We start from the raw sequence: 26,577 nt of genomic DNA on the forward strand, positions 1-26,577 counted from the left end.
CAAGTTTTCCTATTGTTGGCTTTTTTTTTTTTTTTTTTTTTTTTTTCTTCTGAGATGGGTCTTGCTGTGTCATCCAGGCTGGAATGTAGCAGCACATTGTAGAAACCAGCTCTCACTATGTTACCCAAGCTGATCTCGAACTTCTGAGCTCAAGCAGTCCTCCCACCTCAGCCTCCCAAAGTGGGATTACAGGTGTGAACCACTGTGCCCAGCCTTGTGTTAGCTTTAAGCAGGATAGAAAAATGCATATTAAAATTATGAGCTACCACTGTACATGCACTAGATTGACTGAAATTAAAAAGGTTGACTATACCAAGTTTGGGTGAGAATGTAGTGAGAAATCAACATAGATAGATTTAATCTTTGGCTTCTTTTAAATATTAGGGCTCTTACTAAATCAGTCTTAAGCTTTCTTTTTGGACATTGTACAGCTAGTTATTCTTTTTATTTGCCGTAAGGTCAAACTGGAACAGAAACCAGAACGGTAGATTTGGTTTAACTATTTTGCCATTATTGTTTCCTGGCTCCCTGTCTTCACCTAGAACTCTGTTGGTGGAAATGTAAAATGGTTAAACTGCTTTGGAAAGCAATTTTGTAGTTTTTTACAAAGCTAAACGTATAACCCAACCATTCCACTCCTAAGTATTTACCCAAGAAAAACAAAAACATCCACACAGAGACTTGTATAAAATGTTCATAAGTTGCTTTATTTATAATAATCAAAACCGGAATATTACCCAAATTTCCATAAACAAGTGCAACAACATGGATGAATCTCAAGCATCTCAATCATTAGGCTGAACGAAAGAAGGCAGACAATAGTTACTACTCTGTGAATCCATTTATATAGAATTCAGCAAGCAAATTAATCTACGGTGACAGAAAGGTCAGTGGTCCTTGGAAACATGAGGGGAGGAAGGGATTACAACGGGGCACAGAGAAAATCTGGGGGATGATTGTGATGATTTCACAGTATTAAGCCATGTTAAAACTGTTTTAAACCTAATCAAATTTTACACCAGTATGTGCAGTGCATTAGTTTTCTATCACTGCTTAATGAGTTACTACATATTTAGCAGGCTAAAACATCTCTAGTAATTATCTTACAGTCCTGTAGGTCAGAAGTATGAGTAGACTTGGCTGGGTTATCTGCATAGGGACTCAAAAGTCCAAAATTATGGCAGTGACAGCTACATTTCTTTTCTGTTGGCTCTGGGGAACAATCAGCTTACAAGCTCATTCAGGTTCCTTGTAGTTGTACAATCTTAAGCTTCCCTTTTCATATCTAATAAGTACAGAGGCAGATTCTATTTTTCCTGATGGTTATAATTCTTCAATGAATTGTGAATTGTTTCTCTTGGACTGTGAAGACAAAATGAAAATTTGGAAGAATTTTGATAATACAGACATATATGAAATAATAACAGAATCCCAATTTAAGGAGAGTAGTTAGCCAGAGTAAGTTTTTGTTGGATTTAATATTATTGTTCCTGGTGTCCAGGTTCCTGTCTTCTTCCTGGGTGTCAGAAAAAGGTTTCTAGCTCCTAGAACTGCTTTCAGGTTCCCTCCATCTTTAAGCCAGCAGTAGCTGCCACATCTCCCTCATGCTTCAAATCTTTGCCTCCTTTCTCTGCTGTCAGCTGGAGAAAGCTTCACTTTCAAAGGTCTCATGTGTTTAGATTAAGCCCACCCATATAATCTACCGATTTTAAGGTCAGCTGATAATTGACCATAATTATATCTTTAAAACCTCTTTTAACATGTAATATAATCATAGGAATAGTGCTAGGGACTGGATATCATGCGGCCATCTTAGAATTCTGCCTGCCACATGCTGTATGTTGTGCCTCACTTAATACCTCAATAAAATTTGTATGTTTTTTTCCCCCAAAAAACAGGACAAAAAGATATAATAATATGGGCATGTAATGGGATGGTTGTGACACCCAAATAAGATGTAAGTTGATTTTTCTCACTGATTTGATTTGGCATAGCATTTCTATGTCCAAATGGGGAAATAGAACTAAGATAATAATATACTTACCACTTTCTCTCTATTTTTTATTTTCTTTCATCTGTGATGTTAAGAAACAGTAGAAAGGTGAGAATGTAGCTAAAAATCAAACATAATAGAGGTGATTTTGTAAGTTTTTAAAGTTCATTCAAAATTGTGATTAATATTGTGATTTTATGTATGTCTACAAGGTAGTATTTTAAAATTACTATTACTTTATTAAACTTGTACAAGAGATGAATCAATGTAAGTGTGCATTTTGTTGATCCTATTGTTTAGACCAATCTTGGAATTCTTGAGTTTATAGAATTCTCGTATTACAGGATGTAGGAAATAACTGTTTTTGTGACATGTAGGATGCTTTACCTCCACATTGTTTATTTCCTAAAAAGGATTCAATCAAGAGTAATACATTTAATATTTTATTATTTTTATTTATTACCAAAGGTTTTAGAAATTACAAATTTTAGTAGACTAGATGAAACTTTAGAATGAAATGTGGTTAGTCTTGCTTCGATCCTCAGATTTCTGGTGTGTAATACCAAGTGTTACCGAGAATGTCAAACAGCTGGAACTCTCATAAGTTGCTGATGGGGGTATAAATTAGTTCAAGCACTTTGAAAACTATTTGACAATATTAACTAAAGCTGTATGTATGTATGCGTGTATATACCCTATAACCCAGTGGTTTACTCTCTTTAGTCATTGCATATTTACTCCATAATACACATTAAAATCTCTTTAAGATCAAATGTTTGTCATCTTTTACTCTTTTTTTTTTTTTGAGACAGATTTCACTCTTGTTACCCAAGCTGGAGTGCAATGATGTGATCTCAGCTCACTGCAACCTTCGTTTCCCAGATTCAAGTGATTTTCCTGCCTCAGCCTTCCAAGTAGCTGGGATTACAGGCTTGTGCCACCGAGCCTGGCTTGTTTTTTGTATTTTTAGTAGAAACGGGGGTCTTACTATGTTAGCCAGGCTGGTCTCGAACTCCTGACGTAAGGTGATCCACCCGCCTCAGCCTCCCAAAGTGCTGGGATTATAGGCATGAGCCACCGTGCCCAGCCCTTTTACTCCTTTTTAAGAAGACTTATTTGTTCCTCATTGACTACCAAAGTTCAAAATCTTCAATTTGATTGCTTTTTTAAAAATCTTTTATTCCTACTTCTGTTTTCCTTTCAAGCAAGTGTCCTTATTTTTCCTCTCTTATTCTTGACTTAAAATATCCTCTGTCCATGCCATTTTGTTTGTGATGGACGTCAGTGCTGTCCAATACAACTTTCTGCAGTGAAGGTGGTGTTCTGTAACTACCCTGTCCAGTATGGCTGTTGAGCACTTGAAATGTGGCTAGTGTGACTGAGGAACTGATTTTTAAATTATTTACTTCGTTTTAATTTAGCCACCTGTGGCTAGCTAGTTAATTTATTGGATGCAACGGTCTGAATTACTGCCTTTCTTTAACCTCTTTGGCTTGTTTTGATTTCATTCTCTCAAATGCATAATAATTTACCTTAGTCTACTTTAGACCTTAGCTATATGTTCATTTTTATTGTTTTACATTTTTTGTTACATATTTTTGCTTCCTGATTATTTTGTAAGCTTCTGGTTGGTGAAGCTATTTTAATTCTTTTCTATTCCTTTCACTTTCTATATTTTAACTATAATATGTAATCTGTAAATATTTATTGAAGGAAGTAGTCATCTGGGAATTGAGGAACATTATTTGGAGCTTCAAAATACCATTGAAAATATTTTAGGGTATTGTGAAATTTGGGAGGCCAATTTGTCAAGAATACAAAATAGATTTAAAAACAGTAACAAGGCCGGGCATAGTGGCTCACACCTGTAATAGGAGGCTGAGGCAGGAGGATTGCTTGAGCTCAGGAGTTCGACACCAGCCTGGGCAGGCAAGATAGGGAGACCCCGTCTCTGCAAAATAATAATAATAAATAATAAATCATAATAATAGTAACAGATTAAGAGGGTGGGAGGGGGCTGAGGGATAAAAGACTACATATTGGGTACAGTGTACACTGCTCAGGTGATGGGTACACCCTGATCCCAGAAATCACTACTAAATCAGTTATCCATGTACCCCGGAAACTTGAAACAAAAAATTGAAATATGTATACTGACAGAAATACAGTAGAGCAAGCAGTAGATGCAAAATCTGAAAACAAAATCTAGTCTCATCTCTGCCATTAATTTTGTGAACTTAGAGAAGTTTCTTACCTTTTTCAGGTAAGTTTGCTAATCTACAAAAATGAGATATGAATTAGTCGACGTTTCAGTATTTCTTCCAGGTTGAGATTCCTTTTCTTTTTGTTTCTTTCCTCTTTTTTTTTTTTTTTTTTTTTTTTTTGACAGAATCCCCCTCTTCCATGCTGTCTTCTACAAAACTACACATGACATTTCATGTGAATTGTGGGGCACTGGAAGGTGAAATGCTAGAAATATTGTGTTTACCCTGGCTCTCTAGTCTATAAGTCAGGTGGACTGAAGTTACAGGGCATAGAGAATGACAACGATGTAGGGGAACAAAGCAATTAAGTAAATCTAAGATTTCTCCTTGGGACTGAAATAGGTAAAGTGGACATATGCCATATAGAATAATGAAATATAAGGGAAAAAATGAAAAGGGAAAAAAAAGGAACGCCTCTAAATGTTCTCTTGCTTTCGCAATTAATTTTGGCTTTAAAACTCATCATTCTCCCACTACCCCGTCCCAAATACCATTACTCTCTCCATGAGCCCAGTTACTTGGTTGTACACATTACTAGAGTTAGTCATAAATCTTTTCCTAATCCCATAGACTTTGTGGATAGGGAGTCATATATTGATATAATTGATCTGCTTTAGAAATAATTTTCAGTTTTTGGCTGACTGTAGAAAGTTTCTTAAGCCAAGAACTTGTGCTTCACCCCTTCTGGTGATCCAATCAATCATCAGCCTGTTTCCTGCTACCTCCAGGATGTATCTTGAGTTGACATGCTTCTGTATCACTGTCACATAGTCCAAGTGACTACCATCTCTGTCACTGAACTACTTTATTCATCTTCTGTCTGGTACACCTGCATTTATTCTGCCATTCCCCGCTACCCAAGTCTCCATAGAGCAATTAGAATGAATAGTCATTCCTGATCTTGGCACTCCTTTGCTTAAAACCTTTCAAAGGTTTTCCATTAGGACAACATAGAAAATTGTCAATATGACCTTCAAGGTCCTACCTAATCTAACCCCTGCTAACCCTGGAGTCTCTCATTGCACTTCACCCATGATGGCCTGCTGTCATTATTATTCCCTGTTCACCTTTCATTCTAAGAATGAAAACACATGCACAAGCTTCAGTTTCCCCAGCTTAGCTAGCTTAGCTAATAATCCTTTTGTTCTTAATTTAAATGTTACTTCCTTAAGGAAACAGGTCCCTTTTATAGTGTCCCCTACTTTTACTTCATTACACTTATAAGAGTAATTAGATACTAGATTCTAGGAAATACATGGGGAATTGTTTTGTTTTGCTCACCCCTTTATCTTTAGCACTTGGCACACAGTACTTGCTTCACTGATGTTCAGTAAATGGTTGATGAGGTGAATGAATCAATGGATGGTAGTGTGTCAGTACTGCCATTTTTCATATAAAGTACAACGTATTTGATAGGTATATGGTTTTAGAAATATTTTCAATATGAAGAACACAGTCTTGTTTTTCTAGTAGCTTAATTCTGCGTTTGTGGTTTAGATGCCTCAAACTTCAATTTTAACATCTTTTAAACCACTAAAAATAAACTTGGTGGTTGGGTGCAGTGGCTCATGCCTGTAATCCTAGCACTTTGAAAGGCTAAGGCGGGAGGATTACTTGAGCCCAGGAGTTTGAGGCCAGCCTGGGCAACATGGCAAAACCTCGTCTCTTCAAAAAATTTAAAAATTAGCCAGGTGTGATAGCACACCCTATCGTCCCAGTTACTTGGGAGACTGAGGGTAGGAGGATTGCTTGAGCCAGGAAGATCGAAGCTGTAGTGAATTGTGATCATTCCACTGCATTCCAGTTTGGGTGACAGCATGAGACCTTGTCTCAAAAGAAAAATAATACAGTAATAACCTTGGTGCAATATTATGCTTGTATAGTGATTTGTCAAGTAAGTTTCAGTAGTGGTTATATTAATTTAAAGGAAGTAATATTTTCTTTGAGAGTAACATGGAATCACATAAGAAAATACTACTATTTAGTGAATTTTATTACTAACATGACTATACAGAGTTTTCTTTCCACTCTATAGGTGTCTAATACTATTATTTCATTAGCATACAGTTTTCTTGACTGTATCAGAAATGTTGGTGTTATGAATTGCTGAGTATTTAGGTTATTTCTTCATTTCCTTTTTGCTTTAGTTTGCTTAGCAATGTGTTATTTTCAACTTTAGTAGCCTATCAAAATTTAATGCTGTGCTGTTGTGACTTCAGGTGACATAATTTTTTTTTTTTTTTTTTTGAGACGGAGTCTCGCACTGTTGCCCAGGATGGAGTGCAGTGGCATGATCTCAGCTCACTGCAAGCTCCGCCTCCCAGATTCATGCCATTCTCCTGCCTCAGCCTCCTGAGTTGCTGGTACTACAGGCGCCCGCCACCTTGCCCGGCTAATTTTTTGTATTTTTAGTAGAGACAGGGTTTCACCATGTTAGCCAGGATGGTCTTGATCTCCTGACCTTATGATCCACCCTCCTCGGCCTCCCAAAGTGCCGGGATTATAGGCATGAGCCCCCACACCCAGCCTTAGGTGACATAGTTATTTATATATTTATTTTTGGTAAAGATAACACTGTTTTTTGGGCAGTTTTTTTTAAAGCAAGAGCCAGAGTACCTCAGAGCAAATAACTGGAGATGTTCAGCATGATGAATAGTTCTTTAGTCCTGTGAGTACCTACATTGGTTTTATCATTTTCCTATGAATCTCCTTTAGACATTCATGAGTAGTGAGTAGTTTTAAAGTTTGCCGCTCACAACAAAGGGAGAAATTTATGATTTCTATATATTTCTGAGGTCGTTTTGCACAAGAAGCACAAGCTTCTATTTCACTGGTAAGTGAAGTTATTTTTAACTTCAGTTTTTTAGTTTACAGTAGTGAAACAGTTTGAGATAATGTGCATTATAGATTTAGGGAAAGGTAAGTTATAAAATTTTGTTTGTGATGTACTTCTAAACAATAACCTTTTAAATTTATTTTATATTAAATCACTGTTTAAAGACCTATGGTTTTGTATAATTGAAATATGGTTTTAAAATTAGATATATTTTTTAATGTGCAGTTCTTCATGCATTCTTATTTAAAATTTTTATATTTAATAATATCTGCCACAATTATATTTCGTCATTGGCATAGGAATTTATTAAGGAAATTATTTCTATGAAGAGCAAAGCTCTATTTAAACATTCTCATACTCAAATTATTTCACTGGTCAATTGTGCAAAATTAAGTGACTTCTATTCTTAAGAACGGAGGACATAAGTATTTGCCCTCCCCAAAGTTCTTAACGTATTTGAAACATTGAAATTGTTTTTATTAGAATACTTACTTTAACCTGTTCCTTTAGGTCACATAATATAATCCTTTAGTTTGAATAAGTATTTAATACTATATTATGAAAATTGAAAATTGTATTTCTATAACATATAATTTTTTAATGTCATTTTAAAAATACTGAAACACCTTTAAATGATCATAAATTATTTCATTGACCATGAATGTAAAGAATCACTTGTCATTGATGAGGTAATAAAATACTTTTCTTATGTTCTTTATATAACCCATAAAGCAATTATTAACTATTAATATAATTATTTTTGTGACATCTTAAAATAAGCAGCTATTTTATTTTCCTCTGAATTGTTAACTACAAGGAGTCCTTTAAACATTTTAAATAAACTTTACTGGCCATTTTTGAGTTCTGAAATCAGAATTTAGATAGTGTACTTTTCTGATTTCTGAATTTGTAAAATCATGACATCTGATCTTGGGTTATTTTTAATACTTTATATATTGCTTATACTCATCCATGTATGTGCCTCATTTTGAATCAAGAGAAGGCATTCTTAAACTAACAGAATATATTATTAATATTAGTAGTAGTCATCAAAATAAACTTTTAATTTAGAATTCTGTCAAACGTTTTGCTATGGTTAGATTTCAGTAGTTTCGTTTTCCTTGCCTTCCTAAAAGAGGGCTTTCAATATAAGATATTGTGATATCTTATAAACAGTATTGTGGCTCATTTTATTTTTAATGTTAAAATCTATATCACGATTTAAAAGTATACCTGTGAAAAGGTTTTTTTTTTTTTTTAAATTAAAAACATTATTAAGATTTTAGCTAAGTTATTTGTTCTTCAAAATTATTTTAAAATCTTTTTAGGAGCTATATTCTTTAGTTTACATACTCTTTGATGTTTGCTTCAGCAATTGACAGTTTAATTGATAAGAACATAGGAAAATAAGCGAAGAAACCTGGGAATTGCTTTAGTTTTTTTTTTTAACATCATTGGGAAACCAAATTACTTTTGGAACCACTTGTGTTATATAATAGTTGGGAAATTCAAAAATTGGTTATTTTATGTTTTAGCACAGTATAATTTAGCCCTTTTTAATAAAAGTTTCCCCTTATTAAGCAAATTAGGCACTGATCGATTAAAAGATGTTAAAATATATGTAATTGGTTCATTCTATGCAATGTTTAAATTCTTAAAGAGTGTATTATTTGCAGTATTAAAAATACTGAGATGAATTTGATTTTATATTTGCTTGATAATTAAATCATACCTGTTAGCATTTAGAGTTTCTTCTGGTTTTTGATTTTTTAAAAATTACTTTCTAGCCTGACAAAGGATTCCATGAAAAAGATGGTGTTGGGATTGCTCTAAAATGGGAATCAGGCAGTTTTCTCAGGATTTAGGAAATAAAGTTATTAGGCTTTTTTTTACTTTCTGCCACTAAGATTTTGATAGTTGAGTTAGATAAATGACATTAGAAATCACCAAGTAATAAGGTAGAGAAATAAGAAAATGAGTTTGGTGTTGAAACTGAAGTACAAAGAAAGGATGAGGAAAGGTTTTCTTTCTAAAAAGCTTTTGCATCGTACCTAAAGGCACTATTTTAATCACAATGAAAGCCATTTTTCTTTTGAGATTTGGATAATATTTCAAAACTAGTTTGTATGCTGTACATTCCTTTCATCAAAATGTGTGTGATTGCTATACCCTAAAACTCAGAGCTAGCCCATAAAGATGAAGAAATGATTAAGATACGATCCATCCTTGCTTTTTCTTAGGGGAGTGAAAGAAGCAAGCCTGTGTTTCCACAATACATTTGTAAGATATTATTTTTCTCAAATGTATTTCTTTTCCATGCACGTACAAAAAAGCAACTCCTTAGAATCATGATTAAATAGTTGCTTTAGAAAAGTGCATGTGTGAGGCGGGCAGATCACGAGGTTGGGAGTTCAGAACCAGCCTGACATGACGAAACCCTGTCTCTACTAAAAATACAAAAATTAGCCGAGCGTGGCGGCACGCTCCTGTAATCCCAGCTACTCAGGAGACTGAGGCAGGAAATTGTTTGAACCTGGGATGCAGAGGTTGCAGTGAGCCGAGATCGTGCCATTGCATTCCAGCCTGGGTGGCAGAGCGAGTCTCTGACTCAAAAAAAAAAAAAAAGTGTATGTGTGTCTATCTTCCTGCAGCAACCTATTTTTTCTTTTTTGGCTCCCTTAAAGCTTGTGATTTTCTTATTTCTTCCATTTATGTATTGATTAACTGTTGAGCATCTTCTGTGTTCTAGATCTTGGAGATATAAGTTGAGTAAGGCAAGATTTTTGCCTTCTAAAAGCTGACATTCAGGCATGGACGTGTAAACAAATAAGTACAGTATAGTAAAGTATAATTGGTAGTAAGTAGGTAGATGCACTTGTGGATCCAAGTTGAGGGCATCAAAGAGTAGATGGTTCCATTTACCTGAGGGATTCAGTTAGTCTTCAGAAAAGAGTTGCTGCCTGAGTCTAGTCTTGAACGATTGTGTATTCTCTATTGAGAATAAAAAGTGAAATACATCCCAGGCAGAGAGCAGCATGAGGAAAGGCAGGACTATAAAACAGCAAGATGTATTTAGAGTAATTAGAGTATAACGTAGGAGTGTAGTGAGAAATGAGGGTAGAAGTGAGGAGGGGAGGCTAAATCCTGAAGACCTCGTATGTTATGTTTGGACTTCACCCTGACAACAAGGAACCAAGGAAGGGTTTGATTTTGCAGAAGGACATTTCCAGATTCAAATTTTTTATAATACAGTAGTCCGCCTCTCATTCATGCTTTTGCTTTCTGTGGTTTTAGTTACCAGTGGTCAACCATGGCCCAAAAATATTAAATGGAAAATTCCAGAAAAAAAGTTCGTAAGTTTTAAATTGCCCATCATTCTGAGTAGCATGATGAAATCTTGTGCCATCCTGCCTGGAATGCGATTCATCCTTTTGTCCAGCATATCCACACTGTATATGCTTCCTTCTCATTAGTCATCGACATCCTCAGCTCCTGACTTTCAACCATTGACATTGTCATGTCTGCTTCTGACATAGCCTTACACTATGTCACAGTGCCTATGTCATTCACCTCAGTTCATCTCATCCTGTAGGCATTTTATCATTTCACACCATCACAAGAAGGGTGAGTTCAGTATTGTGAGTTGAAGAAACACACTCAATGTGTTTTTCCTCTGCTCTCACACCACAGTAACAATCAACACAGAATACTTGTGTGATCAGCCAAGCAAGCAATTAATTCTTCAGCAGACTCTGGCTGGATGTCCTTCAATTCAGTTCTGACACTATCTACGTGGAGATAGTGTCAGATCCCACAGATTGAGGGTTCAGTCCCACAAGACTGCCCCTTCTTGAGATACCAGTTGCAAGTTCAGGCCTCTGGAACTTCTGTTCCTACCCACTTCAAGTTAGGTTCCCATTTCTCCCCCTTTGGGTTTGATTAATTTGCTGGAGTGGCTCACAGAACTCAGGGAAGTACTTATACTTACCCATTTATTATAAAGGATATTACAAGAACACAGATAAGAATGCATGGGCAAGGTATAGGGGAAGGGGCATAGAGCATCCATGCCTTTCCAGGAACCTCCATGTGTTTAGCTCTCTGGAAGCTCTCCAAACCCATCCTTATGAGTGTTTAGGGAGGCTTCATTACATAGACATAATTGAATAAACCTTTGGCCATTGGTGTCAACTTAACATTCGGCCTATTTCCCCTCCCTGGATGTTAGGGGGATGGGGCTAAAAGTCCCAACCCTCTAGTCATGCATTGGTCTTTCAGGTGACCAGCCCCCATCCTACAAAGAAGTAACACTTTGGAGATTCTAAGGAATTTAGAAGTTGTATCCCAGAAAACTGGGTGGAAAACCAACCAAATAAATATTTCACAATATTACAAGTACAATTAGATGTTTTGAGAGAGAGCAAGAGGCGACATTCATGCAACTTTTGTTATAGTATATTATTGTAATTGTTCTATTATTAGTTATTGGGTTATCCTCTTACTGTGTCTAATTTATAAGTTAAATGTTACAGATATGTATAGGAAAAAACATAGTATGTATAGGCTCAGTACTATTTGTGGTTTCAGGCACCCACTGGAGGTCTTGGAATGTATCCTCCATGGATTGGAGTGGATCTGCTCTATTATTAAAGCAGTGGCGTGGGATGGGTTGAATTGGTGGGAGTGGTGTGGTATAGATGGAATGGCAAGGAGAAAATATAAGACTGGAGGAAGAAAGTCTGTCAACCTGAGATAATCAAAAGGATCAGAATCCAGTTTAAAGAGTTTATTCAAGCAAAAAGCTGGGAATAGCCATTTAGGAGATGCAGACTCCAGAGAAATGGGGTCAGTGCTCTGAAGTTAAAAGTTAAGGTTTTGCTTATGAAGGCAACAGCAGCCCATATGTAGCAGCTGCTGCAAAGATGCTGGCTGCAACGGGGGAGGAGCGGTCAGGGCTGGGAACAGGTGGGAGCCCTGTGCTCTACCAAGTTGGTGGGGTGGGAGCTCTGTGCTTCTGGGCACAACTGCAGCCACCCAGCCACGGGCTCTGGTCCTGGCCATCCCTGTGCTCTTGGGGGCCTGGGAAGCCTCCTTGCCCCCACAGGCTTGGAAGTGCCTGCTCCCATTCTCTGGCCTCTCCCCCATCCCGGCACATGCTCCAGGGCAGAGCAAAGTTGTGACTAAGCCCAGGTAGTGTCACAACCTGGCAAAGTGTGTGTGCACTCAAGACGGTACTGACACACCAACCCCTGCCACCGTGAGCCCCTCCAGACTTTGGGTGCCTATGAGTGTGGGAGGAAAATGGAAGTGGGGGCTGAGGGCAGCTCAGCTCAGGCCTGCAGGCACCCCTCAGCATGAACAGCATGGGTGCCATGGACAGCATGTTGACGGTGACAGGAGGCAGACAGGCTCCTGGGTAGAAAGGGGTGGGTCCTGGGTGAAACCCCATCTTCAAGCCGGGAAATGCCTGAAGCCTGGGGGCTGGGCTCTCAGTTCTGTGTACCAGAGTGAGAACTTATGGTGCCTTTTCCAAGCCTACCCATGGCTGCCTATGGACCAATCAGCATGCACTTCCTACTTTCAGAGCCCATAAAAACTTCAAACTCAGCCAGATTCACACAGACGTTAGGACTACCAGCTGCAGGAAGGAACTACCCACTTTGGGTCTTCTCAACTCATTGGGACAATCTCCTTGTGAAGAAGAGCTACCCACTCCTGGTCTCTTCTCTGCTGAGAACTAGACACTCATTGGGATGACTGTCTGTGGAAAGGAGCTACCCACTTTGGGTGTCCTGAGAGCTCTTCTGTCACTCAATGAAGCTCCTCTCCATGTGCTTCATTATTCCCAGACGTGGGACAAGAACTTTGGACCTGCTGAATGGCAGGACTGGAAAAGCTGTAACACAGAGCTGAAACATGATCCCCACTTGCCACGTTGCAGGCAATGAGAAGAAGAGAAGAGAGAAGGAGAAAAGAGCTGCGGCCCTTTGGAGATCCCAGATCTAGGAGCTTCCTAAGCCAGGGCTGTGACACCCTTTTTGGGGCTCTGCAGTTCCTGGTGTCTCCAAGCTTCTGGGCACCACAGTGTTCCCTGGTTCCTGCTGTGGAAGCCACTTGTAGTATACCTAGTCCAGCTGCAGCCTCTCAGGGAGCCAGCACCTGTGCCAGAACCTGGAGCTGCCTGCCCCACTGCAGCCAGCATGCTTGGCTATGTGCAGTGGCCAGACCCTGTGCTCGCTCACACACGCTTTGCCACTCTGTGCTTGGCTCACCCTTGGCAGGTATGGGATCTAGGCTGGTAGTGTGAGCTGAGCGCAGCCTGCCAGGCTGAGTGAGCGGAACATGCCCAGCAGCCCTGAGCAAAACTCAGGCACAGGTGCCACTGGCCACAGAGGTTTCCAGCTGGAAAAGCGACACCCTAAGGATCCTGTGATACTTACATAGGAGGAAAACAGAAATTTAATAGGATTGCAACTTTTTTTAATAGAAGGCTGGTTTATGAGTTACAGTAATTAGTTACAGTTTGTTTTCTTTTCCACCTGGCTTTTCTTTCCTTTACAGCTGTTTTTAAATTTCCTTTCTGATTTTAAAGAGTATACTTAACATTCCATCTTATGACAGTGTGATAGCCACAAAGTCTGTGTGTGAGAAAGGTCAGAGGGAAGTTAATCCATGATGAAGATCAGCAGTGAAGAGGGAAGAGGTCTTCCCTGGGGTCCTTTCGTCATGTGCAACATTTTACAAAACAGTGTAGGTGAGGAAGGAGGCCAGTATATAATCAGAGAAACAAAGGTTACAGCTGCACAAGTTACAGCTGCCTGTCACGTGACTGAGGTCCCGTAATCACGTTCCTTTAAGGTGCAAAATAGAGTCCAACAGCTTAGATTTTGAATTACCTGTTTTCATAAGTCTAACCAAGTGAGAGAGGACTATGGTTTGAATTAAAGTAGTAGCAGTTAGAATAGAAAAGGATTATCAGAACATGAGAGATGTTAATGATAGAATTAATAAGGCTTGATCCTCTTTGGATATAGAGAAGAGACTGCAATGGTATGGCAGAATTGAAGATGATGCCTAGATTTGAAGAGGAAAATGTAAGGAATTTGGCTTTGAATATTTTGAATTTAATAAGTTTTATGGAACTTCCAAGTAAAAATTTCTAGGAGTCAGTTGCATAGGCATATCTGCAGCTTAGGAGAGAGATTTGAACTCGAATTAAGAAATTTTGAGTTATTCACATATTTAATAACAGAAATTTAATAGGATTGCAACTTTTTTTAATAGAAGGCTGGTTTATGAGTTACAGTAATTAGTTACAGTTTGTTTTCTTTTCCACCTGGCTTTCCTTTACAGCTGTTTTTAACATTTAACATTTCTTATGTGCCAAGCATGTACCAGGCACCAGGGATACTGTAAAACACATGAAACCTGCTTTATGACTAATAAGGGAGACAGAAATCAATCATGAAGATACATAATTACAAACTGAGACAAGTGTCATAAGGAAAATTTAGAGGTTGCTGTGAGAAAATTTTAGCAGGAGGACCACATCTCATTGAGACTGGGGGATCAGGGAGTGTTATCATTGGAGCTAGAATTTGAAGAACAAGTAGGAGTAGGGCAAGTAGAATATTTTGGGCAGAAAGAACATTAGCTTTATACCAATAAAAGTATTCAAAGGTTAACAGACTAAGTTAAAGAAAAAGCAAAAGGCAGCAGCTAACTGTATTCTGTGAAGAGACGTGTCTAAAACAAAGATGGAAGAAGGTTGAAAGGAAAAGCTCTATTATGCAAACACAACCGAAGGAGCTGGTATGGCTACAAAAAATAGACTTTTAAGCAAAAAGCATATTATTAGAGACAGAGGAAACTTGATAATGGTAAATATACCTAATAACATAGTCTTGAAATATATATATCATATGGACAATTTAACAACTCTGTAGTCATAGTGGACAGTCTTAACATGTCTCTCTGATAGACCAGGAGACAAAAATCAGTAAAGCTATAGAAGATGTAGGTACGTTAGCAAATGTAACTAATGGACATACGTAGACCACTGCAACCACCAATAACAAAATGTATATTATTTTTCAGTATCCCTGGAATGTTTACAAAAATTGACTATTTTGGACAATAAAGTAAGTGTAAATACATTTTAAAAGGATCAAATGATACAAAATGTATTTTCTGACCACAATGTTCTTATTCTAGAAATTAATACAAAAACAAAAAACTTTTCAAGGACATTACATTAAGATAATGGACTGTTTTGGCCGGGCGTGGTAGCTCACGCCTATAATCCCAGCACTTTGGGAGGCTGAGGTGGGCTGATCATGAGGTCAGGAGATAGAGACCATCCTGGCAACAGTGAAACCCCGTCTCTACTAAAAATACAAAAAAATTAGCCGGGCATGGTGGCGGGCGCCTGTAGTCCCAGCTACTTGGGAGGCTGAGGCAGGAGAATGGTGTGAACCCTGGAGGCGGAGCTTACAGTAAGCTGAGATTTCGCCACTTCACTCCAGCCTGAGCAACAGAGCGAGACTCCTTCTCAAAAGAATAAAAAATAAAAAAAAAAATTGGACCGTTTTCTCTCATGAATGTAAATGCAAAAAACTAATCATATTAACAAACCAAAACTATACTTGATCTTAGCCAAAAGGCCAAAAAGTGATGACAAACCAAAACTAAATCCAGTAATCAATAAAAAACAGATAATCTTCCTATTTTGAGTTCAGCTGATTAGAAATCTTAACTCCATCGACTACCTTAATTCTAAGCCCTTTGCCATATAATATAAATATTCATAGATTCAGGGGAATAAGATCATGGGTAGCTTTGGGAGACCATTATTCTCCCTACCACATACATCTCATCCAATTAGGTTTATTCCAAGGATGCGGGGTTGTTTACCAACAATAACAACAAAAAAACCCAGTCAATATAATTCACTACACTAACAGAGTAAGAGTCACATGATTATCATAATAAATGTAGGACAAACATTTGATAGCATGACTTTTTAAAATCTTGGGCAGCTAGTAATAGGAACTTCCTTAGTCCTAGCCAGAGCAATCCGACAAGAAAGAAAGGGCATCCAGATCAGTAAAGAGGAAGTCGAACTGTCGCTGTTCACCAATGATATGATCATATACCTAGAAAACCCTGAAGAGTCATCCAAAAAGCTAGAACTGATAAATGAATTCAGCAAAGTTTCAGGATACAAAATTAATGTGCACAAATTAGTAGCACTGCTATATGCCAATAGTGACCAAGCTGAGAATCAAATCCAGAAACTAACCCCTTTTAAAATAGCTGCTACAAATAAAATACTTAGAAATACTTAGAAATATACCTAACCAAGGAGGTGGAAGACCTCTACAAGGAAAACTACAAAACACTGCTGAAAGAAATCATAGAAAACACAAACAAAATGGAAACACATCACATGCTCATGGGTGGGTAGAATCAGTACTGTGAAAATGACCATGCTGCCAAAAGCAATCTACAAAATGCAATTTCCATCAAAATACTGCTGTCATTTTTCACAGAACTAGGAAAAAACTCCCAAATTCATATGGAACCACAAAAGGGCCTGCATAACTAAAGCCAGACTAAGCAAAAAGAAGAAATCTGGAGGCATCACATTACCTTACTTCAGACTATACTATAAGGCCATACTCACCAAAACAGCATGGTACTGGTATAAAAATAGGCACATAGGCCAGGTGCGGTGACTCACATCTGTAATCCCTGCACTTTGGAAGGTTGAGGCAGGCAGATCACCTGAGGTCAGGAGTTTGAGACCAGCCTGAACAACAGGGTGAAACCCTGTCTCTACTAAAAAAAAAAAAAAAAAAAATTAGCCAGGCATGGTGGTGGGCACCTGTAATCCCAGCTACTCAGGAGGCTGAGGCAGGAGAATCACTTAAACCTAGAAGGCAGAGGTTGCAGTGAGCTGAGATCATGTCACTGTACTCCACCCTGGGCAACAAGGCGAGATTCCATCTCAAAAAAAAAAAAAAAAAAAAAAAACATAAAAATTCTAGGAGATAATGTTGGAAAAACCCTTCTAGACATTGGCTTAGGCAAACACTTGCTGACCAAGAACCCAAAAACAAGTGCAACAAAAACAAAGATAAATAGATAAGACTTAAACTAAAAAGCTTCTACACCACAGCAGAGTAAACAGACAACCCACAGAGTAGGAGAAAATCTTCACAGTCTGTACATCTGACAATGGATTAATATCCAGAATCTACAAGGAACTCACAAAAATCAGTAAGAAAAAAAATCCCATCAGAAAGTAATCTAAGGACATCAATAGACAATTCTCCAAAGAAGATATACAAGTGGCCAAAAACGTGAAAAAATGGTCATCATCACTAATAATCAGGGAAATGCAAATCAAAACCACAGTGTGATACCACCTTGCTGCTGCAAGAATGGCCATCAATAAAAAAATCAAAAAACAATAGCTGTTGTTGTGGATGTAGTGAAAAAGCATTTTCACACTGCTGGTGGGAATGTAAACTAGTACAAACACTACGGAAAACAATGTGGAGATTCCTTAAAGAACTAAAAGTAGATCTACCGTTTGACCCAGCGGTCCCACTATTGGATATCTACCCAGAAGAAGTCATTATACAAAGAAGTCATTATACAAAAAAGATACTTGCGCTTGCATGTTTATAGCAGCACAATTTGTAATTGCAAAAATATGGACGTATATAGCATGTATATAGCACAATTTGTAATTGCAAAAATATGGATGTATATAGCATGTATATAGCAGCACAATTTGTAATTGCAAAAATGTGGAACCAGCCCAAATGCCCATCAGTCAACAAGTGGATAAAGAAAAGTGAGTGAGAACACACGATGTTTGGTATCCCATGGTGTGTATGTATTTCATGGTGTGTGTGTGTGTGTGTATATGTATATGTATGTGTACATACACACACACACCATGGTGTATATGCACCATATATTCCATGGTGTGTATGTGTGTGTATATATATACACACCATGGAATGCACACACCCTGGGATACTACACAGCCATAAAAAAGAACGAAATAATGACATTCATAGCAAGCTGGATGGAATTGGAGACTATTACTGTAAGCTATGAAGATGCAAAGGCATAAGAATGATACAATGGACTTTGGGGACTTGGGGGAAAGGGTGAGAGGATGGTGAGGCATAAAAGACTACCTATTGGGTACAGTGTTCCCTGCTTGGGTGATGGGTGCACCAAAATCTCAAAAATCACCATTAAAGAACTTATATATGCAACCAAATACCACCTGTTCCCCAAAAAACCTATTAAAATAATAATAAAGGAACTTCCTTAATCTATTAAAAGGTGTCTATAAAACAAAATAACCACAAAAAATCCGTATTACAGACACCTTGTGAAATGTTGAAGGCTTTTCCACTTGCGTTGAAAAAGACAAGGATGTTTGCCATCATCCTTATGTATGTGAAATACATATTTCACATTGTTTTAAAGATTATAGCTAGTGTGGTAAGTCAAGAAAAAGAAATAAAAGATGTAAGATGGATTAGAATGGAGGAAATAGTCACTATTCACATATGATTGTGTGCATTTAAAAATCCAAAATAATTGCAGATAAGTTAGAGATTAGGAAGGTCTCAGGATATAGGGTCAATATTAAAAAATCAATTTGTTTTCTATATAATACAACAATATATATTGTGGTTCCAGTGTTATAAAGACATCTACATACAAATAAATAAGGATTTATAAGACTTCTCCTTAGAAAAGTATAAAACATTAAGAGACTTTTAAAAATCCTGAAATAGTTGGAGCAATATATTATGTTCGTGGATAGAAAGAAATGATAAATATCAGTACTTCCCAATATGATAGGTTTAATACAGCTCCAGTCAAATTCCCAATAGTTAGAGGGGTGTGTGTGTGTGTGTGTGTGTGTGTGTGTGTGTGTGTTTTGTGTGACTTGATAATCTTATTCTAAAAATTTACATGGAAATACACAGTGTCAAGAATAAACATAACATTTTTGGAGAACAGGATTGGAGAGCTTGCCCTATTGTGTATCAAGACTTACTATAAGCCAGGCGCAGTGACTCAAGCCTGTAATTCTAGCACTTTGGGAGTCTGAGGCAGTTCGATTGTCTGAGCTTAGAAGTTTGAGTCCAGCCTGGACAACATGGCAGAACCGCATCTCCTAAAAATACAGAAAAATAGCCGGGTGTTGTGGCACATGCCTGTAGTCCCACCTACTCAGGAGGCTGAGGCAGGAGAATCGCTCGAACCCAGGAGTCGAAGGTTGCAGTGAACCAAGATTACACTACTGTACTCCAGCCTGAGCAACAGAGTGAGGCTCTGTCTCTTAAAAAAAAAAAAAAAAAAAACTTAATATAAAGCCTGATTAAGTCAGTTTGTCATTAGCTCTAGGTTAGTCAAAAAGAGCAGTGGAATAGTACATAGCTCAAAATCTAATTTAAAAATACGTAGAAAGTTGATTTATGACAAAAGTGCCACTGCAGAGCAATAGAGAAATACTAGGGTTTTCAATGAGTGGTGCTGAGATAGTATGTAAGAAACCTAACTACTACATCACACCATTCACAAAAGTAATTCCACATCAAATACAGATTAAAAGTATTAGCAAAACAAAGCTAAGATATAAAGCGAAAGGTCATATTTATGATCTTGGTATAGAAAAAGATTTTAGAACCATGCTTTTGTTCTAAACTTGAAAAGATTGAGAATATCCTTCCCACATTGAGCGTAAAAACTTCTGTTCATTAAAAGACATCACTAAGAAAGTGGAATAGCAAGTGAAAGAAGAGATTCACATCACTTACAACCTTCAAATGCCTCATATCTAGTGTTTCTGCAAATCAGCCCTAACACAACAAATGGCCAAAAATGGACAAAAGGATTGAACAGCCACTTCCCAAGAGAAAAATCCAAAAGATCAAGAAACATGAAAAGGTGCTTAAATTCAATAATTGGGAAACACAAATTAAAACTCTAACAAATGGCCACAACATACACTCAAGAACAGCTAGAATTTAAAAACTGACAGTGTCAAGTGTTATGAGGATGTGGAGCAGCAGCAGCCTCTTAACGGCTGAAAGTAACGTGTTGGTACAGTCTCTGGAACAGTTTGGCATCATTTCCTAAAGATGAAGTTGTGTGTATCCTTAACTTGGCTATTCTTGTCCTGAAGTATATTCACAATAGAAATGTGTACACTAAGATACATGTACGTGAATGATCAGTGTAGTGCTCTTCATAATAGCTTCAAACTGGAAACAACTCATTAACATTAGAATGGGTAAATAAATTGTAATGTCATATAGTGGACTATTATACAGCAATGAAAATGAGCAACCTGCGCAGAGCAATATGGATGAATATTACAATGTGGAATGAAAAAGGCAAGGTTTAAAATAATATGTATTATATTAGTCTATATAAACTTCAAAAAGCTGTCAAAACCTATAGTGTTTAAAGTTGCTTGTGTAAGTTGTGAAAAGAAAAAGAAAAAGAAATGCTTTTTATAAAAAGAATAAAGGTTACCTGTCTTGGGGAGGTAAGCAAGGATGATTGGGAAGGGTTCTGGCAATTGGTACAGGCAATGTTTTATTTCTTAATGGGGTTACATGAGAGTTTGGTTAAATTTTTGAGGTGTACAATTTTGTATGCTTTTTTTCTCTACATTTCATGTTGCAGACTTTTAGAATGGATTAAAAATGTAGAGAGAATGCTTAACAAATAGGTCAGAGGAAACAAATTTATGCAAAAGTTTTTTAAAGCGTGTTGATAAGTAACACTTAACTGCAATTAGGCTTCTTTTTGTTTGTTTTTTGAGACAGAGTTTCACTCTTGTTGCCCAGGGCTAGAGTGCAATGGCACGATCTCGGCTCACTGCAACCTCCACCTCCCAGGTTCAAGCGATTCTCCTGCCTCAGCCTCCCTAGTAGCTGGGATTATATGCATGTGCCACCACGCCCGGCCAATTTTGTATTTTTAGTAAAGACAGAGTTTCTCCATGTTGGTCAGGCTGGTCTCGAACTCCCGACCTCAAGTGATCTGCCCACCTTGGCCCCCCAAAGTGCTGGGATTACAGGCGTGAGCCACCGCGCCCGACCCGCAATTAGGTTTATCCCAAACTTCTCATTTGTTAGTCATTAAAGCTCAGTAATTAATAAATTGTTTCCTTTGGTAACCATTGTTCACTGATAGGTAAGTACAGTCATTCGTTTCTCACTTTGCACAGTAGTTCAGGACTGTAAAAAATGACAGTATAAGTTGAAACCATGAAAAACGATCTTAATAAAAATGGGGAAAGTTACAATGTTTTATGTACACTCTAAAAATTTTTGTCAAGACAGTAAAACCTCTTATATTGTTGGTTTAAATGTATAGGGAAATTTAAAAGTATTTATTTAGCACAATGTCATTTAAGATATTGGAGTCAAGTAGAATTAGTGTTTTATTTCTTTGTAAAAAACACTTATCAAAGGCAGTTTGAGCAGTTCTTGTTGTGTAACCTACAATAGCAGAACTAGCAGAGTGAGCATCTTTTCTGTGCCTTGGCAAATTGTCGTACTCCTTTCTTTTAAATTAGGATTAGCTTCCAACATTTTATCTTTTGCGCTTTCACTGTCACGAAGTAGCTCCAAGAGTTTCCTAAATGTGAAGGCTTTTTTGCTAGTGTCACTTCTTTTGGAACATATTCCTTCTTTTTGTCACAGCCACACTCCTCATTTAGGTCTGTAGGTTTGCCTTCACTAAGTTCCTCAGGCTGCATATCTAGAAGCTCTCGAACAGTGGCGGTGGCAACATTTCCACAGTCAGCTGCTTCATCTGTTACTACACTTATGTTGGATTTGAATTTCATTTCCAGTGTCATCATTTTTTTTGTTTTTTTGTTTTTTTGTTTTTTGCTGCGCTTCTATCTTTTTTGGCCAATTCCTGCTTTCATGTACCTATTTAGTAAAATTTCATGTAGATTTAGCACTGGAAGGCAAGAAGGCAACAGATGCATGCTTTGCTGTCTGTGGGTGAATTGACTAACAGATGAGGTGTAACCAATCATCTGCTGACTTTGAAAGAAGTGGTGATTGGTCACTGATCATGAGGTACAGCGCTTATTAACAGTGATTTGTGGACTACAGCAGCAGTCTCCTTGTTTTTGGCACAAGGGACTAGTTTCGTGGAAGACAATTTTTCCACGGGCCGGGGACGGGGGGTATGTGTAGTGGGGGACGGTTTCAAGATGAAACTGTACCACCTCAGATTGTCAGGCATTAGGCTTTAATTAGATTCTCATAAGGAGCGTGCAACCTAGATCCCTCACATATGCAGTTCACAATAGGCCTCCTGCTCCTATGATAATCTAATGCCGCCACTGATCTGACAGGAAGTGGAACTCAGGCAGTAATGCTTGCTCACCCACCTCTCACCTCCTGCTGCACAGCCCGGTTCCTGACAGGCCTCTGTTCCTGACAGACCACCGTTACTGCTCTGCAGCCCGGGGGTTGGGGAGTGCTAGACTAGAGTACTAGAAATGAAGTTTGTATTTGTGCAATTACTCACAGTTAATATACTGTAGTAAGTGAAATTTGAATCATGGTGTTGGGCAGTGTTGTTACTTAACTGAACTCGAGTCACTCAAATTTGTGCATATGGGAAGCATGCAAAGTGAGAGCAGCCTGTAATTCAAAGACGGTTGAACTTTTTGATCAGTTAAATAAAGATTTGGTAGATTCCGATAAGATTTCAAGTGCAGGGCTACTTGGAGTATTTGATCTGAGCTGTTGAACACCTGATACATTTTATGTGATAATGTCAATTTGATGTTACTCTCACAGCTTCCTTAATCCTTTTATGCACTTCCTTAGAGAGAACATCTCACACTAACTCTCTAGAACAAAATCCATATTACAGTAAATAAAAACAGTGTTTTTAGGAGAATAATAGTGATGATGATTGTAAATTCACCATGTAGCAGCTGACATTGAAAGCAAGTTTTTAAAAACTGTTTTGTATAATGTTGATATTCTACTAATTGAAAGTTAAATCAATTTTGATTATTTTAGTTGGGTAATTTCATTTTTACTGTCTTCATACAAGCAAAGACAGTTGGCCCTTGAACAGCCTAGAGGTTAGGGGCACCAACCCTCTGCATTGCCGAAAATCTGTGTATAACTTCTGACTTTCCAAAAACTTAACTACTTATAGCCTACTATTGACCAGAAGCCTTACCAAGAACATAAACTGTTGTTTGACATATTTTGTATATGTATTATATGCTGCATTCTTACAGTAAAATAAACCAGAGAAAAGAAAATGTTATTTAAAAAATCATAAGATAAAGTACATTAACTGTTAAGTGGAAGTGTATCATTATAAAGGTCTTCATCCTTGTCATTTTCACATTGAGTAGACTGAGGAGGAAGAGGAGGGGTTTGTCCTGCTGTCTCAGGGGAGGCAGAGAGGGAAGAAAATCCACCTGTAAGTGGACCCATGCAGTTCAAACGCATGTTGTTCAAGGGTCAACGGTGCTTTGTTCTTCAGTGTGAAAAATAGAGTCTCATTCTGTGTTGGCTGAAATTTAATATTGTTCATTTATTTTTGATTTCCTACAGGTGAACTGGCACAAAGGTTAATCTCAAGATGCCACTAGTGAAAAGAAACATCGATCCTAGGCACTTGTGCCACACAGCACTGCCTAGAGGCATTAAGAATGAACTGGAATGTGTAACCAATATTTCCTTGGCAAATATAATTAGACAACTAAGTAGCCTAAGTAAGTATATATCAATTAAAAATATACTCACAAACCTGAATGTTATGCTTTAGAGTATTAAGAAGTTGTGCTTCTGATTAATTTGGGAGTGTGGTTTGGTGAGAAGAGTACAAAATTATCCTGAAAAATATAGTCACATGAGTATGATTATTAGAGTTTTAGAATAATATCTTCTTCTTCTGCATGATGTTTCCTCTGGGAAAGGAAAATACGGACAGAATCTCTAGAAACAGTATCACATGATGAATTAAAATTATTGAGATTGTTTTAAAAATATATAATCTGTGAAAGGACCAGAGTTGTATTTTTGCTTGGTTATTATCACTATTTACTCTGTTTAAAGGCCTCAACTATTTGTGTTTTCAAACACTAGTATCCATCTCCTTATATATATATTTAATCAGTTTAGGGAAATATTTTTATATTAGCAAAGATCTAAAGTGAAAGGTATGGGGACATTACTAGTCAGAGGAGTAGGCTAGTCAAGTGGTTGTCTAAGAGACATTAGGATATAAGTCAGGAATCTGATATGCAATGTGGTGTGAAAACAGCAAGTGAACCTGGCCTCTGGCAGAAGTCAAGCAGGTTGGCCAGAGAATAAAGGCCAGTGAAAGAGGCAGATTAGAGAAAAGGAGACAGGCAATATGTTCTCATTACAAATTTACAGAATAGAGCAACTTGGTTAAAGAATTAAACAAATTATTTTCTTTTTTTTTTTTTTTTTTTTTGCTTTATAAAACAAATTATTTTCTAATCTAAGTTTAATCAGAAAATTTTAAAAATAAATCTGGTCTGTCTTTTGCATTGAAGGATTAGCTTTTTCATAAGACATTGATATTTCATTTTAAAAGTAAAACAAGGTGTTCCTGGCAGAGATAATATCTACCAAGTGGTCCTAGATTTATCTCATCAGCCATATAAATTCTGATAAGCAGGCTTGGCTTTTCTTTGCCTTTCAACTTTTGTCCTTTCTTTTATAATTGAGTACTTAGCACAAGAGGTTGTTAATCTAATTTGGTTCCAGTAAGAAAGTTTAGGCATACATCTGTAGCAAGAGCAACATAAAAAGTTAAATTTGAATATTCTCTGTGAGAGTACTAGTTTTTTGCATTACCTGTGAAATAGTAAGAATAAATAAAAGGCTATTTTATTTTAATTTTGTTTTAAGTATATTCCTTCTTCCATTCGGTGGTTATTTTTTTCAGTTTAGTGAATCACTAAAATATTGTATTGTTTACTTGAGACTAATTTTAAAAAGTGTTAGAGTTCCCAGATTAAATATGATTAACTATATTGTTTAAAGATTTTTGCATATTTTTTGTGACCTGGCATGAATTGATTCAAATATAACATGATGTCATATAAAATTTGTTTTATATACATTATGTACATACATAAGTATATAAACAAGTTAATATTAAAATTCATGTTAAGAAATAGAAATGGCATTAGTAATTTTGTATAAAATATTTCTTAAAATTAAGATGAATTCTGGATCCAGTACAGGCATCTTATTTTAGGTATATACCCAATATAGAATTTAGAACTAATATTATGATTAAGGGTGATAATTTGCAGTACTAACCCATTTGTTACAAAACTTAAAGATGAAAAGTTAAGGAATTTTTAAGTCTATATAGTCTATATAAGCAACATCTATCAGCAGGCACATGGTTATGCTGTAGCCAAACTCTGAAAATTATAAATACCTAGTAACAATATAACTAAATTAGATGTTGGATGCTTCACTTTTAGAATCAGAGACCTGGAAGGCATCATTTAAGCAGTTTGTAGAGATTCAGAAAGAAAGAGAAAACCCATAAAATACTGTAGCAAGTTGTGACAATACTTTGCTGCCCTGAAATTAACTTCTCTGGCAGCTTTCCCACCTGACGTAGTTGAGAATCTGGAATTAAATTTAAAAGGCCTCTAGATAGCCAGAATAAATAAACTCACGCACTAAAGACCATGCACATAAAATAACCAATTGATCCCTCTTTCAAAACCTGTTTACTTTTACTTTGATAGTTCAAACAGATTTGATGATGTGGTTTCCCAACAGTTATGCTTCAGAGGATAAAAGGAGGAAGCATGGGAGGAGATACTAGAAGGAGGCATCACTGAACCCAACCAAAAGGAGGTAGTTTACAGGAAAGGACAAAGTGATGTAAGGGAAGATGCAACATAAAAACTGGAAAGAAGCCATTTAATGTAAAGCAAATATCTTTATCCATTTCAAGGCTGTTTCTGCCTAGGATAATATTTGATTTTCATAATTCATGCCCATGAGTCCCTAAGAAAAAATTAAATTATATTTAATTTTATATTCCATTTAAGAAGAGGGAAGCTTAGAATACATTTCACAAGTTTCCATCCAAAATAGTTAAAATAACAATTAATGTATTAGATAATCTCTGAATTACTTAGAAAACTTGGCTATCCAAAATGTTTCTAGATAATGGAGATTTTCACTTTGGTGCTATTATTAGTACAAAAAGTGTTTGAGAGTATAGCAATGAAAGTAAACTGTGGGGATCTACATGGCTTAGGGCTGAATGTCTTCCTGACCCTTTCCTCACAAAAATGTACTTCCTTTTTTTATTTTTTTGAAACAGAGTCTTGCTCTGTCACCCAGGCTGGAGTGCAGTGGTGCAATCTTGGCTCACTACAA

The 26,577-nt window shown here is 37.0% G+C and overlaps 1 protein-coding gene across 9 annotated transcripts in view; it reads left to right on the forward strand.

Moving 5' to 3' along the window:
- The window catches only part of LOC116275383 (wiskott-Aldrich syndrome protein family member 1), a 73,241-nt gene that overhangs the window by 25,085 nt on the left and 21,579 nt on the right, over nucleotides 1-26,577 (forward strand). For 8 of the 9 annotated variants that reach the window (XM_031667520.1, XM_031667525.1, XM_031667526.1 and 5 more), the window contains one exon: nucleotides 23,746-23,906. In XM_031667520.1, coding sequence (XP_031523380.1) covers nucleotides 23,774-23,906 — 133 coding nt within the window. In that variant the 5' untranslated portion in view covers nucleotides 23,746-23,773. Of the gene's footprint in view, nucleotides 1-15,216; nucleotides 15,235-23,745; nucleotides 23,907-26,577 lie in introns of those variants that run through there. The other variant, XM_031667524.1, reaches the window with a different exon arrangement.

This window comes from Papio anubis, chromosome 6 (genome assembly GCF_008728515.1).
Source record: "Papio anubis isolate 15944 chromosome 6, Panubis1.0, whole genome shotgun sequence".
Lineage (NCBI taxonomy): Eukaryota > Metazoa > Chordata > Mammalia > Primates > Cercopithecidae > Papio > Papio anubis.